Source organism: Drosophila mojavensis, unplaced genomic scaffold, assembly GCF_018153725.1.
Source record: "Drosophila mojavensis isolate 15081-1352.22 unplaced genomic scaffold, ASM1815372v1 contig_74, whole genome shotgun sequence".
NCBI classification, from domain to species: domain Eukaryota; kingdom Metazoa; phylum Arthropoda; class Insecta; order Diptera; family Drosophilidae; genus Drosophila; species Drosophila mojavensis.
Genome location: NW_025318899.1, coordinates 9,405,906 through 9,424,455, shown reverse-complemented (window position 1 = coordinate 9,424,455; position 18,550 = coordinate 9,405,906). Strand labels below are relative to the sequence as shown.

The 18,550-nt window shown below is 42.2% G+C and overlaps 1 protein-coding gene across 1 annotated transcript; it reads left to right on the top strand.

Annotated features, from left to right (window-relative positions):
* The first annotated feature begins 1,775 nt into the window (after window positions 1–1,775).
* Window positions 1,776–15,593, top strand: LOC6581938 (homeobox protein caupolican). Its single transcript, XM_032731431.2, has 5 exons — window positions 1,776–2,889; window positions 10,039–10,608; window positions 10,988–11,106; window positions 12,453–12,778; window positions 13,632–15,593. The coding sequence occupies exons 1-5, from the start codon at window positions 2,842–2,844 to the stop codon at window positions 14,723–14,725; spliced, it is 2,157 nt and encodes a 718-aa protein (XP_032587322.1). The 5' UTR covers window positions 1,776–2,841; the 3' UTR covers window positions 14,726–15,593.
* Window positions 15,594–18,550: the final 2,957 nt, after the last annotated feature.

Here is an 18,550-nt window from a genome sequence, read left to right as displayed (position 1 = left end):
AACGAGTTATTGTTTTTCTTTCCTTCCTGACAAAATGAAAAAAGTATGTGAGCTCTCTCTGTGTGTGTGTGTGTGTGAGTGTGTGCGTGTTTCTTAAATGAATCGCAGCATCTGCAAAAGTTCACATAGAGCAAAGTGAAAAGTGCTCTTAAAGTCGTAGTTCAGCTCAGTTCAGTCTCTGTGGATTTTTGGTCGTGGCGCCATCGAGTGCCATTCGTGTCCAGTCGTAGCTATTATTACCACGATCTGCCACTTGGATCTCAAGGGTCACTCTCAGCTCTGAGAGCTGTCTCAGCGATCTTCGCCAAAAACATGTGCGCCTAGGCTGCATTCCGAGTCCATATGCATTCCTTGGCTCTCTGCCTCTCTGTGGCATACATTATAAATGACAGCGCGTTAACACCCCCCGAAAAAAAGGGAAAATAAGAGTGAAGCCTCGTCTTACAAGAATTCCAACAAAATGGGCTGATCTTTCATAAATTAGAATGCGACCAAGTGCCTGTGGAATTTCAAGTGACTCGCGGCATTCGATTTCATTCCATTTCGAATTGAATTGTTTGTTTTTTGTAACACTCCAAACACACATTTGGTTTCGTGTGACGAGCCTTGATGCTGGCTTGGTTCTACGAAAGATCTATGGAATTTTAAGAAAGTAATTCTCTAATGCGTAAATCAAAAGGAATTTGTTTGTGGCATATCAAGAGGATATACAAGTTTTTATATTAATTCTCTTCATAATTACTTGATATTTATTTGAGCAGTAATGTGATATAGACTATATATAGTTAATTTTCGAAATATATTAATTGGGGTTTGCCCAGCGTGATTTATATTTTGAAAATATTTGCGAGTTCACATGAAAAGGTAGAAACAACAAATACCCGCTGACAGCTTTCCAAAAAATACTACTAATAAATATAAATAAAAAACGCCATTTGTTTGAATGCATTAGTTAACATGCAGAATACAGAATAAATTAATTTTATTCCAAACGGGTTTTAAATATTTGCTATATATAATGACAATCTCAACTTTGATCAGATTTCGCATAAAATTTAAATTGTTCAATTATTTATCAACTCAAAAGTAAATATAATAAATATTATTTATTTTAATAATTTATTAAAAAACTCAGCAATTAATTATGCATTAAATGTTATTTATTTCATTATAAAATATTATTTTTGTGGTTAATTATTAATTCCGTTCGGCTGTGCCATAACTAGCTACACACACACACACACACACACACACACACATACAATCTACATTTATATGTATGTAACAACAACAACATTGGCTGCCAGGAGTTGCGGAAGAAACTCAAAAAGTGTGCGAAGCCTTTCGATCGCAGTCCGCCATAAAAATATTTCCAACGTTACACACAAAACAAAACAGAAAAGAGAACACAAAAAACGAAGAGGGGAAGCGCAAACACTGGAATATGCTTGCGTTGCGAAGACGAGTGCAGCTGCCTTTCATTCCAGTCGGAGGTGGGCGTTGTCGTTAGCAACACACGCACACAGAGCACAACGAGCACAACGAGCACACATAGCGCTGTCTCGCTTGCGCCTCTGCTCCGCAGTGTCGTGTCAAAAGAGACGGCATATGCGCTGCGCTCTCTGGTTGGAACGACAGCTAACCAGAACATTAATGTGCTCGCTCCCCCAACTACAGACGCCATCTAGCGCTCTCGCTCTCTCTCGCTCACGCCGTCGTCGACAGCGCGTCGGCCTTGTGTGCCCCTTGGCCGGGCTGTCTCTGACATCGGGCAGACCAGTTTGTGTTTAAACGCGAATAGGCATAGGCGCACATCCCAGCGGTGCCTTGTCGACGGACTTCAAGCCCGTTCGTTCACAGAGAGAGAGAGGCCACTGACAGGTTGTGGAACTCGTTTCAGCCGTCGATCGCTGCAATTGCCGTAAATAACAAAAATATTCTCCATGTGTTTGTGCAATAGACGTAATGCGTGAAGCCTCGACGTGTCCATAAATATACGAAAAATATACTAACTAAGCAAATACAAATTAAGAGCAACCAATAACAGTGCCGCCGATCACCTAAAGCAACTGTAACAGCAACTGTAACAGCAACAGCAACAAGAAACATCTAGTAAACAGCAACACATGTTATTGTGACTAACTAGCGCGACCTTTGGGTCGGTCCGTGTGCAGTCCGTGTTGAAGTGAGGTTCGGGAACTCGTGACAAATACGTGAATAAATAGTGTCCAGCATCAGAGGACGATTTGTCGGTTGTCCGCAACAGCTGCAGAGAGCCAAAGTCAATAAAAAACAACAACAAACAACAGCAGCAAAAACCATACAAAAGTAAAAGAATAAAACGCAAAGTCACAACAAAACAAACAAAACATTTTCCGGCTCCGGCGACATTAACAGAACTGCTCGACATCGACAATTTGTTTTATCAATTTTCAACAAGGCCAACAACACAGCACCAACAACAACAACAACAACAACAGCGACAATAGCCAACAAACCAACAAACAACAAAAGCGCCCAGAGTGCTTAGCCGCGCTCGCGCCAAGCACGCACGCCACCACCACGACCAGCACCACCAACATTAAACCATCTCCAGCTCCATATCCTCATCCACATCCACATCCGCGTCCGCATCCATCTTCAGCTCCACCCAACACCCACTACCCAACCCCTTGGCAAGTGCTCGCCCAGCATCCGCCTGCTCCAGCTTCCTCAGCATCCTTGCAGCGCGCCGGCACCCCCACAGTCAGCACTCGTACTCGCGGCCTGCCGTTGCCGTTGCCGTTGCCATAGCCGTAGCCAGTTCCCGTTAGCAGTTCTGCGACAAAGACGAACGCGACAATGGCTGCATATGCGCAGTTTGGATATGGTTACCCGTCGGCAAATCAGGTAAGCGAAAAGCAAATACCAAACGAACTTGAGTGAGAATTTAGTCAGCAACGGTGGGAGGGGGAAAGAGAGTAGGGTATTTGCTTATGATGAATATGCGACATTTGCATATGTTAGCTATTTATCAAAATAATAGCACTGCGCGATAAGATTAGCTGATTCGTTATAGTTTTTGGTTTAGTTGAGAGTTTAGGGTATGCGATTTCCCGTTTTAAGATACAATTGTAATATATTATAGATTAGCATTTTATGAATAATGAATATATTGCATTTAATATATAAAATAAAATTGCAAATGTATTTATAATATATTATATTATAGATTTAATTTTAGCATCTTGATAAGATATATAATGACACATTTAGTTTTTTGTTTTTTTTTGTTTTTTGTTTTTTTATTCTCCACAGTCAACATTTTACTACACATTTAATAATTGCTAAAAGAATTTTGCAATAAAATAAATAGTTCTTAATAAATTTAGAATTGATCAGCGCCAAAATGGCCGACTTTTATTATGATATGATATGATAAATAGGTTGTCTTAACTAATGAAATTTAAATTTATATTTATATTTGTGCAAGGAACTTAAAAATATAATTTTAAAGATAAACTAGAAATTTTAAATATATGTCCATAAAGTATACACTCTCACACCATAAGATTAAACTTATATTAGATGATCTAATAAGATGATTATTAACAAGTTTTGAAATGCTTTTACACAATTGCGTAACAATTTTAAGAAAAATAACAAATTTTTGTGATATATAAATCAATTTCTTTAATTTGGTAATTTTTCAATTCTTTATTCACACTGAATGTGACATGGCAATAAATCTAAAAACTTCCAATTAGACAAACGAAAGCTTGAGACTTGAATGAGTAGAAAAGAAAAGATGATAAGATTTATTAAAATATTTTTATTGCCCAGTATTGCTCTAAAACAACAATATAGTATGATTAATCATCTATTAATTCAAGAAAGTTTCCAAGATTATTTAGTTTTGTGATATGCAAAGAAATGCATTCAGAATTTAATAGAATATTACTAAACTCTACTGGCAGACTTTTTATTTAATAATGTGAGAAAATATAATAGAGCATTTAAATATCATTATAATTGACGTATAATAATTTATATATATGCACTTATACTTTAGATACATTCAGCCACACATACTTTTATAAAATATGATTATATATGTATATAATATATACATAAACATTCCTAAACGCCTTTGACGTCGTCGGCTGTGTTTGAAATAAACATAAATTTAAATTTTTGCGCCCTGGCCACAGGCAGTGGCAGTGGCAATAGCAGCGGCTGTGGCAGTGGCTGGCATGAATATTCAAGGAATACGAGTATGTCCAGCTTCTGGACTTTGCTGCACCGTTAATAGACGGCCGCAAGCAAATGTTGCACAATTTAGGACATTGTGCAGCCGTTGCAGCCCTGCCTCCGGACCATAATTACAGCTCCGAGCTGGGCAGCTGGGTAGGAGCTGGGCAGGAGCTGGAGGTAGAGTAATGTGAAGTTCAGTAATTCAAATTAGTTAGCTGAGGTTTCGGTGCGAGAGCCCAAGACCGAAGGCAGGACATGATATTGGCTTTACAGTGAGTGCCGTAAATATGCTACACTCATACATATACATATACACACATATATGTATGTACTTCTTGCCCTTGCTGCAGTGCTTAATTTATGTGTATGAGAATCGCATAGAGCGCCGTTTATTATAATATGCAAAACCTGGCAAATGGGCTTTAATTAAAATAATGTATGCTCAGATTATCGACTGTAATTATGTCTGCGGATGTGTGCAAACTGCGGTCTACTAATGTGAGTCAACGTCGGTCTGCTGTCTCTCTCTCTCTCTTTACTCTAGTTTAGTCTTTAGTTTAAATGGGGTTTCTTGGTGGGTTTCATTGAGTGGTATTTATTGTGAAACGTCGCTTAGGTTTTTAGGTTCTTAAATTGTTAATAATTATGGCTATTGGTTTATATGAGATTCTCTCTCTTTCTCACACTCTTTTTCTATTCAATTGAATCAGTCATACGATGCAGAGATTGAACAGAAGTTTATATTGTATAATTTGCCATAGGACAGACTTAAAGAACACTATATGAACATCATAATTAAATCGGAATGTTCCTCTCTATTCATAAATAAACATTTTTATTTGTGACCATATAAAAAAGTTGATGTAGAAAAGGAGAACAGATTTAATCTCAATATAGGCAGTTTGTAGCTCCATCTAAAGCTTTTCTCATATTCACATGTACACATATTTTGTGTATATACTATAATCCACTTCATAAAATATTAAGAAGCTCTCTTATAGCCTATTTATAAACATATATATCACATATATCCATATACGAATGCTAGGCAATTACTACATGCATAAAAATAACTGACCTGGAATTCAAAACCTATATCGCAGGGCAAGCACAGCTACACAGACACATATGTACATGTATGTGAACACACATACATACATATAATATATTTATATATATATTGCAAAAAAAAAGACTCGTATTCATTAAATTAATTTAATTTTAATTTCAACGCCAATTCGGCATCCCAAATATGACATGAAAATCGCTGACGAATTCAATATATGATGTAAACACACACACACAGATACACACTCATGTATATATACATACTCATGTGTGCGTGTGTGTGAATTTAATCAAGAGTCTGTGTGCATGAACAGAATTGTCAACTTCCTTCATGCGAAGGAGCCGCAGTTCACGCATTTCATGGCAGAATAACTGAAATTCCCAGGCTGCATAGCCATAGTTAGGTCCTGAAACGGACTCACGGCCCGATCCCAGAGCCGAGATGCGAGAAAAAACTAATATTTTGCAGTGTGCATTCCATAATTGATTTATGAATTTTTAATGCAAACATTGAAAGCCACTGGCACGCTGAAAACAAAGAGTTGGCTCCAATGGCAGGAGCTGCTCCTGCTGCTGCTGCTGTTGCTGTTGCTGTTGTTGTTGCTGCTGCGACGACGTGAAGCAACAACTACTGCAAACTGAAGTTAATTCAATAAAAGGAGCGCAACAGCAGCAGCAGCAACAACAACAGCAACAACAACTTATTCGCATTAGCAAAAACACGCATCAGAGCTATGGGCATTCGGATTGGTATTGGCATTGGCAAGGAATGGGAACGGACTTGGGTTTGGGCATGGGCAAGGGCTGGCTGGCTGACTGGATGAATGTGAGAATATGCCAAATGCCACGACGCACTGCCGTTGCCGTTGCCAGTGCTTCGAGTCTGTGTCTGCAGAGCGCCCAGAACCGAAAAACCAAAACCAAAAACCGAAACTCAATGCTGGCAAAGCCTGCGAGCTGCTCAGAGCTGCTGCGCCAGCTTCTGCTCCTTTTAATTTCGCTTATTGTTTGTCATTGCTGTTGCTGTTGTTGTTGTTGTTGTTGCTGTTGTCGGCGCCGTTGCCGTGGTGCACTGGCAAGTAGACTGGCGTCAGGCGCAACCTATTGCGGAGCAGCTATCACTTTTTGCAGCAGACTCTTTGTTTAGAGACGAAGCTGCTGTTGTTGTTGTTGTTGTTGCCGCTGCTGCTGCTGCTGCGGCGGCTGTTGTTGTTGCAGTTGTTTGGTAGTGCAAAAACAAAAATCCATAAACGCATCTTCAGCGGTAGCAGCAACAAGAGCGAAACAGCAGCAGCCACAACAATTCACAACACACGCAGACAGCTGCTGCTGCTGCTGCTGCTGCTGCCATTGCTGCCTCCTTTGTTGCACGCACTGAGCAATTGGCAATTGGAATTGAAATTGGCAAAAAAGTTGGGTCTGGACCGACCAACAGCCAGCCAGTCGGCTAGCGGGTTGGCCCAGGCGTTTTCGTGAGCTTTAACATAAATCATAAAATTAATAACCATAAAGTGACGGCAGCAGTTTCCCCAGTGCAGGGTGGTCGGGGCATGTGTGCCACAAGGTGGGGCACTCATCGTTATTGTTGTTCATGTTGTTGTTGTTGTTGTTGTTGTCGTTGTTGTTGTTGTCGTTGTTGTTATTGCTGTCTGCACTTCAAAGGCTACTCAATAAGTAGAACCCGCTCGCTCAAGCAATTACAATTGATGCTTTTCACTTTTTCACTTTTAGTTTTGTTGTTGCTGGTTTGTCGATTTGCCTACTTAAAAAGTTTTTGCAATTCGACTGTTGCAAGCTACGCTGGCTGCGTGGCATTCGATTCTTTGAACTTGCTTCATGCAACCGTTCAGCTATTACGCCGCCTACGCCACGCTGCCATTGAGCGGCTCACATTGAGCTATTCCAGCTATTGCAGTTCTAATGAAGGAAGGAAGGCAGACAAATATTAGACACATGGGGTGTTCATGGATTCATAGTTCCGTCTCTGATCTATAATGACGCATAATGCGAATTGCTTATTACTAACACTTATTATAGCTCATTTACTGAATTACCTCCCTATTCTTTATGATTTTATATATAATATTATTATATTATTAATAGGATTATTATTAGCATTGTTACCAATATAATATTATTACATTATTATGACTTCTATCATTATATTTGTAATAACAATTTGTATTATTATCATCATTATGTCATTGTCATATTCATTATCATTGTCATTGTCATTGGTAAATTCATTATCATTATCATTGTCATTATGATTTCCGTTGACATTGCCAGATTCAATATTATTCCCATTACTCTCATTCAATATTATTCTATTATTTTCATCGTCGTTGCTATTATCATTATCGTTACTATTTTTCATTTTAGAGCCTATAATTTACGCCAATAGAGTATTTGAATTCAGCATTAAGAAAAAACTCAATTCAATCAAGTTTTTACTATTCTATTTAATTAGCTTAATCAAAGCTTTGATTAACTTTACAAAGTGTGTTTTTAGCACTTCTATGCAGCAGCGTAGTAATTTATTTGAAATGCTTCCAGTCTTAATGCGACATCTGTGTGAGTGTGTGTGTGTGTGTTGCTGTGTATGTGTGCATATCCTTCCCTCGACATGGCAGACTTCAAAAGCGGACATGCAGTTCACACCGTTTATCGTAATATTCAAGTCATAAAACAGCGCACTATAAAGCAATATTTAATAGTTGCCAACACTTGGCAACATTTGCAACATTTCCGCATTGTGGTAACTAAAGCCGTCTTTAAGCCAATCCAGTCCCCGCGGGACCATCCAATCCTCTCTGAGTGTGTGTGTTTGTGTGTGTTGGTGTCTGTCTGTTCGTTGAGCTCACGATAAAGTCGGCTCCCCGAGCTTGCTGCGCCTCCTCGTCCTTGTCCAGTCCTCCACAATGCATCCCAGAGTGGGTGAGTGAGAATCATTAAAAATAAACTGACTTGCGTGCCGATAATAAGCGCTGGCCGGTGGCTGCCTCGCCGGACCGCGCTCGCTCGGACAGACAGACAGACAGGCAGATAGAGAGACGGACGGCGGGCCAGTTGGCCATTCTCGGGTCTCGGGTCCTGGTCCTCAGTGTCGTTGTCGTCGCTGATATGTGTTTTTTATGGACGACCACAAAAACTGAAATTGATGTTCGAATCGCATATAAAAATAAAGAATAATAAGAAATGAGCGCGCGCAGCGTTTTGTACATTAGCTGTTGACTGAGCGAAAGAGAGGACCACACTCCGATAGAGTGAGAGAGGCAGCAGGAACAGGAGGAGGCCGATGAGGAGGGCAGTCCAGCCACTTGTTGTGGTTTTTTGGATTCGTTGCCTGCTGCCTGCGTCGCCGTCGCCGTCGCCGTCGACGTCGTTACAGTTGGCCATCGGCCACCGGGCCAACTGGTCATTCATTCAGAATTCATTAGATTTCATTCATGAAAACGCCTTCATTATGCAATAATTTCAAGTCCGGGACAGCAGTTGGAGCTGGACGCGGTGTGTCCGCACGAAATTGCCTTGCGATTAGATAGCCCGGCAGGAGGTGTTGGAAATCAGCTTGTTTAAGCCCTGAATTACCATTATTATTATTTAAAGCATAAATTTGACTACAGTAGCCCAACGAGTGAGTGGACGACGCCCCAATTGGGCAACGGTAGCAACAAGTGGCAATAGTAATAACTGTTCTTTAACTTTTTTTTTTTTTGGGTAATAGGTTAATCAAAAATTCAGTATATGGAATACGACCTCAGTTTCCTCACCTCTGTGTGAGAGAGAGAGTTTGGATAGGCCATTCATAACGTAATTAGAATATTGACAGTTGAGAGGAGGGAATTCGGATGAACTGGATTATCTCATATGGTTAGGCCAGGCATTCAGGCAGGCAGGCAGGCGTCAAGCGCCTGAAGAAATAAATTATTTTACGCTCATTGATCTTTACAGGGCAGCCTCTCCCTCTTCCTCTCCCTCTCCCTCTCCTGCTCAGCATGGGTACAGAGCAGCCTAGCACTTGCCTTGCCTTGTTGTTGCTCTGGCTCTGGCTTTTGCTGTTTGTTTTGAGTGGTGAGGGTCTTACAGTCTCTCTGGACAGTCTCTCAAATCGAAGTCGGCGATTCGTTGCGGTTATCGTGCAAGCGCATACCTGAGTGCCTCATTCAATTTCTTTGCCTTTCTGGCTGCGCAATGCCCACACTCAATCGAGCGGGTCGATCGGTCCGCTGATACTTCGGATGTACCCTCTTCAAAGAGTTGCCCGTGCCGAGGCTTTGAGCATCGGAGCATCGGAGCATCTGAGCATCCGAGTCCATCTGAGTACGAGAGCAAAGACAGCCCCAAAACAGTATCTGAAATCTGACTGTGATAAATTGAAAATTAATGAAGTGAAAATAGATGGAACGGATCGCAAAATGCGCCAAGCCAATAAAATATTTTGACATTTGGAGTTATCGTCTTAATCTGCTTTCTTGATTTCGACCTGAGCTCGAACTCGAGCTCGGACCTGGGCTCGGGCTCTGTCTCGGTCTCGGTCTCGGGTTCGGCACTCTGCCTAACATGCCCTTCTCCTGCCGCTGTCCCTATCCCTTGTCCGAATGTCGTCCTTGATCGCATCACCTGTTTTAAGAATCGTCCCATTGCAAAACCTTTTTGCCTTTATATTTATATTTATATATATATATAGTTTTTTTCGATGAAATAAATTTAGCGTGTTTTCTTTTTTGCTTTTAGTTACTCGGTGGTGCGGCGGCAACCACTGGCGACAGCCAGAGCGGACATGGTGGGGGCTCGGTGCCCTCGCCGCTGTCCGGCACAAACGAGGCCTCCCTCAGTCCCTCGGGCGGCTCAACTACCACAGGCATCACCGGCCCAGTGAGTCCAGGTGCAATTTCTCAGTCGTCTAACAATGCGGGCCCGACTGCAGCCACAGCCACGTCGCCGACGGATGCAGATGCAGTCGGCAGCGATGTAACCGGCGCTACAGAAACAGACCCAGCTGTCAGCGGCGGCGGTGGCGGCGGCAGCGGCATCGGAGTCGTTGGCAGTGCCCTAGATGTTCATGTCCGTGCAGCGCACAGCATGTCCTGCTGCGAAAACGGACGGCCGATCATCACGGATCCCGTCTCGGGCCAGACAGTCTGCTCGTGCCAGTACGATTCGGCGCGTTTGACGCTCGGCGGCTACTCGCGCATGGCATTGCCCTCGGCTGGCGTAGGAGTTTATGGCGGCCCGTATCCCTCTAACGAGCAGAACCCCTATCCCAGCATCGGTGTGGACAACTCGGCCTTCTATTCGCCTCTGGTAAGTGCTGTCTCCCTCTCTCTCTCTCTCTCTCTCACTCAGTGATCTTGATGCCGTTGATTATATTATGTGGCTAATTGGATTTGTGCAGCGGGCATAAGTCCAAGCAGAAAGTAAGCCGACGACAGGTTGCGAGCGCCTCGCAACGATTTGCCATCCGGTTTTCAACTGTGCTTGGCCATCAACAGTTGTGCTGGAGGCCATCACGATCTCTTGATCTGTCCAACTGTCCACTCGTCCGTCTGTTCAACTGTCGCTGTGGCTACTCCAGTAGGCAATTGCTGGAAGCTTACAAGCATTTTATCGGCTTAGCCGACTCATTGAGGCTCTTCAACGACTGATTAACTATTTGAGTGTGCGTAAATTGCTTCACTTTCAGAGTAATCCCTACGGCATGAAGGATACCAGCACCGGCACCGATATGAACGCCTGGACCTCAGCTGGCCTGCAATCAACTAGTGGCTATTACTCCTACGATCCCACTCTGGCCGCTTACGGGTGAGTCTCTAATCTGCGATTCACCGATACACTAAACAAATACAAACAGCCAAGAAAGTTAAGCGAGTTTAAAATGTTTTCATGGCCCGGCGACCAAAAGTTTTCGTGCGCCGTCTGCTGAGTTTTTATCACCACCAAAAGGTTTGAGCCACTGGCAAGTGCCAAGTGCCAAGTGGCAGGGGGCAGGGGGCAGGGGGCATGAGACGTGTGGCAAGTGGCCCAGGTCCGGACTTAAACTGTGCGGCAACGCGCGTAGACAATCTGCCGGGATATCGTGCTTGTAGCTATGCGACCCTGCCCTAGCCCAAAGCAGAAGCCGAGGCCGAAGCCGCGAAGCTTTTAAAAAATATATAGTAAACTCAATAAGTTTATGGCTGGAAGGGACGCTCTGTTGATTGTACGGCGAGCTGGGCGGAAGGAAGTTACAAATGCACAGATTAAAATTCCCACAGCGTTTCCCCTCTCGCGGTTTTCTCATTCTCATTCTCATTTCATTTTTTTTTCACGGCGCACAATTTTGTGAATCGAAAGTGCAACACGTACTCGGACCGAAGAAACAAAATTTGAACAAAGTGCTAAAAAAAATATTGAATTTTAAAGGCAGCCCAGCCACAGAGTTATGCATTGGAGTATTAAAGAGTTTAAGGAAATTTTGTTAGGTTATTAAAATTAAAGGAATAAATTTAAGTAATTCTATTGAAGGAATATTTAAATGGGATTATTATGGGAGGTAAAGCGAGGTGGTAGAAGGTTTAATTAGGATTGATTGATTCAATAAACTTAACATTTTTTTAAAGAGTGTTAGGATGTTAAATACCTAAGACAATCTTTAACTCTCAATTCGCTTTCCTGAAACCAAATGAATATCTCCCACATTCGCCAAGCTGTTGTCTCTAAAAATACACACACATAAAATGATAATTTAAAGTCGGATTCTTGTTGACTTACTTATTTATGGAAGTTTCCGTAACAGCTTCCGAGTGAGGCGTCAAAGTTAAAGATCGTATTATACGGTTTTTAAACACCTTTTAATTGCTCCGTCCCATCGTGCGCCGCATGGACTTTGTATTTGCATTTGAGTTGTGCTTTAAAGGCTTGATGGGCTTGAATGTGATTGTTTGACTGGCGAAGGGTGTGGCCAAGGCAAGCCGAGCCAAGCCAACACTGTTAATTGCCTGGGGCGCTGATAAGAGCGCGGTCTGAACTGCGCCTGATTGACCGGAAGAGCCAAGCACTTGACTGTTTGTTTCATATCGGGGCGTTGTTTAGCTTTCTGTTTGCTCAGTGTTTGTAATATCGGCGCACTATGTGGCTGTAATCTATAATGAGAACTGTTTGCCTTGCAGCTATGGGCCCAACTATGATCTCGCCTCGCGCCGCAAGAATGCCACGCGTGAATCGACGGCGACGCTGAAGGCGTGGCTCAGCGAACATAAGAAGAATCCATATCCGACCAAGGGCGAGAAAATTATGCTGGCCATCATCACGAAGATGACGCTAACCCAGGTCTCAACATGGTTCGCGAATGCGCGACGCCGTCTGAAAAAGGAGAATAAAATGACGTGGGAACCGAAAAACAAGACCGAGGACGATGACGACGGACTGCTCTCGGATGAGGAGAAGGAGAAGGAGCCCGGCGAGGGCACCAAGCTGCAAGCCAGCGACACATTTGGTAAGCTGTCACTTAATTTGCGCCCGCCCCTTTGTCCCCCCCTTCCCCAGATGTCATTGACCCAGGCAAGTGGATAAATCCGAATGTTTTTTTATATCCATAGAATGCGCGGGGGCTTATATCATTTTAAGGTCGTATTTGTATTGTTTTTCGAAAGACCTCCGCCTCCTGGTTCATTCTATCGATTTGAATGGCTGTCGCTTTCTGACCCTTCATGCCATTTGGCCCCACAGCCCCCACTCCCATTCCCCAAACTACAGATTTGTGGCAGCGGCCTTTTAAGTACAATTTATGTGGCGAAACGAATGTTATGCAATCTTTGTCTTCTTCCTCCATCGCCCGTCCGTTCGTCCGTCCGTCCGTCCGTCCGTTTATTTGTCTGACTGCTTAGGCGACATCCTCCCCGGAAGTTGACAGCACATTGTTGGCAAAGTGGCCTTGCGCCCGCACTTGGCTCTCCACATGCATGGAAGGCGGCCTTGCTCGACTTGGCGACTGACTTGGCGGACGGAGCACGGACGGAGTTGGCGGAAGCCGGAGCATTTTGTTGCTGAAAGCTTTCTGTGACTCTACTCCACGCGAGGGTTGCACGCATCAACGCCCACCAACAATTTCAAGGGTTTTTGCCCGCGCCTGCCAAGGACTGCCAAACGCCCAGTTGCCAGAGCCAGAGCCAGAGTCAGAGTCAGCGCCAGTTGCCAGCTGTTGGCATGGCAAGTGGCAAGTGGCAAGTGGCAAATGCCAAGTGGCAAGTTTGTAGTCTTCTTAGAAGTTGTCTACTTCCGCTCTTGACTTGGAAATTAATTTAATTTAATTTTTGTCTCCGTTGTGCCAACTCAACTTTAATCTCCAGATCCTGGCAATCAGCGTATCAAGTCCGAGCTGGCCAAGTCGGACAAGGATCTGGACATCGAGGAGAAGCTGGAGCGTGAGCCGCAAAACTTGCTGGCCATCCGTGGCCTGCCGCCGTATGGTGCACCCAATTTCAATAGCCATCCGGCGCACTCCTACAATCCCTACGCACATGCCCACGCCCACGCCCACGCCCATGCACACCAGCAGCATCAGCAGCAGCAGCAGCAACAGCAGCAGCAACAGCAACAGCAGCAGGAGCAACAACAACAGCATCAGCAGCAGCAACAGCAGACGGCAGCTGCTTACTACAATCCTGGCTACGGCCATGGCCATGGCCAGGAGGGAGTTGGAGCTGGCAGTGAATACGCCCTTCAAAAAAACCAGCTGAGCAGAGACTGTGGCATACCGGTGCCGGCGAGCAAGCCCAAAATCTGGAGTGTGGCCGACACAGTCGCCTGCAAGACACCACCGCCTACGGCATATCTCGGCCAGAACTTCTATCCACAGCAGCAGCAGCAGCAGCAACAGCAGCAGCAGCAGCAGGCACAGTCTCAGTCGGGCCTGGTGCCAGATTCGCCGACGACCCAGCTGCATCCGGAGCAGTCGCTGACGCTGATGGGGCCGCAAGTCGAGCTCGGTTCGCCGCTGAGTATGATGAGCAGCTACGCCGCCGCATCGCCATATTCGCGGATACCTACGGTGTACACCGAGGCCATGGGCATGCATACCAAGACGCCTATCAATATGCATCGCGACCTCTCCCAGCTCCAGGTGCATTCCAGCTCGAGCCAGGCGCCCTACCTGCCCCATTCCCAGCAGCAGAGGGTGGGGTTTTCCGAGATACAGCCCGATACGCCGCCGCAGACGCCGCCAAATATGAAGCTGATCTCACTCAGCAACAACAACTCCAGCAGCAACAACAACAACAACACCAGCAACAGCAGCAGCAACAACAGCAACAGCAACAGCAGCTCTACGCTGCATTCCGGACCCGGCCCGGTACCAATAGCATCCATGGGTTCAATGCTTTACCATAACAACATCTACAACAGTAGCAGTAGCTACCTGACGAGCAGTCGATCCAACTCCTAATGGGACAAGGCTCTGGATGAGACGGACGGGGGAGTTGGCCTTAGTAGATGCCGATACCAAATATTTTCGTAACCAGGCCCAAGTGGACAAGTGCAAACAAATATCGCCGGCAATCGTTAAGCGATGGCGATAGCGATAACGATAACGATAACACACTAATTATTTTGCAATAAATGTAGCTTAAGCATGGCAATAAAAACTTTATTTCCTACCATATCGTAAATTATTTCACTTTATAACTTTAATTAGCATATTCACACTCATCAATTTAAGCAGACAGACTACCCAGACGACACACAGCCGTTTGTCATGCAGTGGGATTTGTTTGAGTCACTCATTCAGTCCCTCCACACACACACACACACACACACACACACACACCCCCACCCCCCTCGGCTTGGGTTTAATGACTCGAACATGATGACAGTACAGAGCTCTCCAAGACGACTTGGAACATTTCTCAGCTCATTCAGACATGATTTCTGAACTCTCGCTCTTTCACACTTCTCACTCTGTCTTTCTCTCGCTCTGTGTGCAAAGTTGTTTATACAGTTATTTAATTACTACCTTTACGTATAAGTGCGATAATATCTTGAAGAGAGAACCTAGAACTATTTATGCTAGAATTGCGAAAAAAAATATCGGAAACACTATGAAACTAAGTAAGTTGTAATATGGATAAAAGAGTGCTTAGGTTGATTTATTTGAACGAATTGTAATTTTTGACAGCTGCGAATAAATAGCTAAACTTGATAGCCAGTGTTTTCTGTGATATATCCATAAACACAACTTGAATAATCGATAACTACTTGAGAGTGGGCAAACTATGAAAATGTATTTGTAATCATTTGCAGTTACTATGTAAATATGTGCATGTGCATATTCGCAATTGATGTAAGCACATATGTATGTATGTGCTATGATGTATGTATGCATACATACTTGTATAATCACTTCTTCACTACTTGCTAGCTAATTTCCCTAGTTAACCATCAAATTTAAGCATGTAAATACATATACATATACACATACACATAAATATATAACTATGTAGGTCTGAAAATGTAATACAATTTTTAAAAAATAATTCTTATAATTAAAATACAAAATAAGTTTGTAAACTTGCACTATATATATAATTAAAATTAAATAAAATACAATAAAGATCATAAGTGATGAAAGTTTTTAATGGGAAAGATTGTGGCATGAGGTAAGTGAGAGAAGTCAGAGAAGCTGTTAATAGAATTATTATGGGATAAGTTGGATGCTAAAAAAGTTGCTGCTAAAGTTTGTAAAGTAGTTTGATGACAACATATGTATATTTGGATATGCATGCATACATACATATGTATGTATGTACGATTCTCAAAATGAATTCAGATATTGTCTTCAATTCCTATAAGAAAGTCCAGACGTAATAGAAACATTTCAGGTATTGATGAATGAATGTATGAGAGTATGAAAGTATGTATCAATGTATAAATATATAAATGTATGAATGTATAGATGTACAGATGTATCAAGGTAAGCATAAATGTATCAGGGATTTATTTGCATATATACTTGACGTTAGAATTTATTTACATATGTATGTATGTTTGTGATTCCAAAGATTCCGCCTGCTTATACCTTATCAAATATGTATTTATTATTCTATAGTCAACTACATATTTAAATGCATTTATAAATAGATCAGAAGGTAAGTAAAGCCAACTCAAGTCAAGTCAAGCAGAGTATGACTCATAAATAGTTGATTAAACTGACCTAAATGGAAATATGAGACGCATACAGCGATTTCAAGTACATGTGAAATATCCATGGATAATTGGAGCATTAAGAAGTAACCCATACCTGTTAGAGATTATTATCTGCATTGTATTGAAAGAACTTATAAATGATATTTGGCTACTCTTTTTTGGAAACGCTCGTGCGGTTCTTTGTGCAGGTATCAGGTATGCCAAAGCGGATTATACAGGTATTGTTATGATTGTGGTATGTAACTACGAATATGTTTCTTTTCATTTGTATTTATTTATATATATATATATTTTTTTTTTGAAACGCCGATAATTCCATTTTGTCATCGACGATTTATGGGGTTTCTCTGCGTTTGTGACACGCGTCACATGTGTATCGCATTCTGGACATGACTGAGTGTTTTTTTCTCTCCCTCTCCCTCTCTCTCTTTCTATTTCGCCTTCTGCTTCTTCCTCATTCCTCAATGGGATAGGATTGAGAAATGTGGCTAATGCGACCACACCTAAATGCACGGCAATCAATTTAAGCCCTATAACCCCCACAGTCTATCGACAATGATAGAAATTGTGATTTCATTTCTAATTCACTTGAAACACTTACCAAGAAGTTGAATAATGTTTCGACTAGGCTTGATCTATGAGAGTGTAAGAGGTCGGGATAAACGATAGGCTAGGGGAGAGTCAGAGATAGGCTAGGCTCAGGGTAAATTCAAATGAAATATATTCTCAACATATATTCTACATTTAATTAAGCAAACTCTTCCCTTTTGGCTGCCATTAAAGCCCATTCGGATTGGGCCTGCGCGAATCGTAAGATAAATTAAAAAATGTTCAAATTAGCTGTCTGAATTATGGTAGCATCTGCATTCAATTGCACTCTTTTACAGAGTGCAGCAGTCGCTATCTGTGCGTGTGTGTGTGTGTGTGCACTGACCATGCCCTAATCAACCCTACATAAACATATATAAGCTCCACTGTTGCATTGGCTTTTGTCTGTTTTGGCTTTTACAATTTCATCCACACAGAGTGGAAAATGTCAGCATTAATTTTGTCTTTTATTTGTGCGAATCGGGCCTGGCCACATTTTAAATTAACCCGAAACATGTTTAGGGGTTTTCCGCACAATTGCCTCAACCGTTGAGGCAGCCGTAACCATGTGGCATAATGGGCAATGCGAATGTTGCAGCACCTGACGCCCCTTGCCATGTCCGTTCCTAATGTGAAACGGGCATATTCATTGCAAGAGATTTGCAATTGTGCGCACCCTGAACAGTTGGAGTGCTCATATTGGGGGCGTGACAAAGGGAGAATTTCATATAATATCAGATTCAAATGTCTAGGGTGTTATAGGTGCTCGAAATGGATTATGGTTTTGAGACATTGTTAATTGGTATGGAGTAGAGCTCTCATGGTCAGAAATGAGTTTTACTTTGCTTACATAATATAATATATATATATATTTTCTTTTGCTCTTGAATGAGCATTCTGCTGCCAGTTACACCCGACTGCAGCATTGTGCCTTGTTTATGCTATGCAACGAACCTTAATGTCGCCAAAAGTCTGTTGCAGACAGTGGAGTTTGAACCAAACGCTGTAAATTCTATATATGTAAATAAATTTATTTATATATATAATATGCTGGCATATACTTAGCATATAAAAATTTAAATAAATACTTTTCATATTGTGTGAAATTTATATTGGAATGAAAACAAAAAGAAATCATTTTAGTAGTTGCAACTGAGGCATGATAATGGACAATAAATATGTATATTGATATATGGTATATGGAATAAAAAAAAAAAAAAAAATATATATTTTCAAAATTCTTAAAATTAATCACACTATATTTCCATTAGAAACATATTTGAAGGTATTCCTGCTTAGTCTAAAGGAAATCTCAGCTGAAACTAAGCTAATGATCACATTTTTTATTATATATTCGCTCTATACCTATAGCTAAGAGTGTTCTATATGAGAAATTCTCTTTATATAGCACATAATATATCATTATGATAAATTTCTCAAGCATTTACACATTCAGTCTAAGTGTTAAACTGTCTTGAAG

What these genes read in the sequence shown, in the direction of transcription:
- LOC6581938 (XM_032731431.2), top strand. Translation starts at nt 2,842, where the DNA reads ATGGCTGCATATGCGCAGTTTGGATATGGTTACCCGTCGGCAAATCAG. An exon ending in CGGCCTTCTATTCGCCTCTG is followed by an intron (nt 10,609 to 10,987) that starts GTAAGTGCTGTC and finishes CTTCACTTTCAG; the next exon opens with AGTAATCCCTACGGCATGAA. An exon ending in GCAAGCCAGCGACACATTTG is followed by an intron (nt 12,779 to 13,631) that starts GTAAGCTGTCAC and finishes TTTAATCTCCAG; the next exon opens with ATCCTGGCAATCAGCGTATC.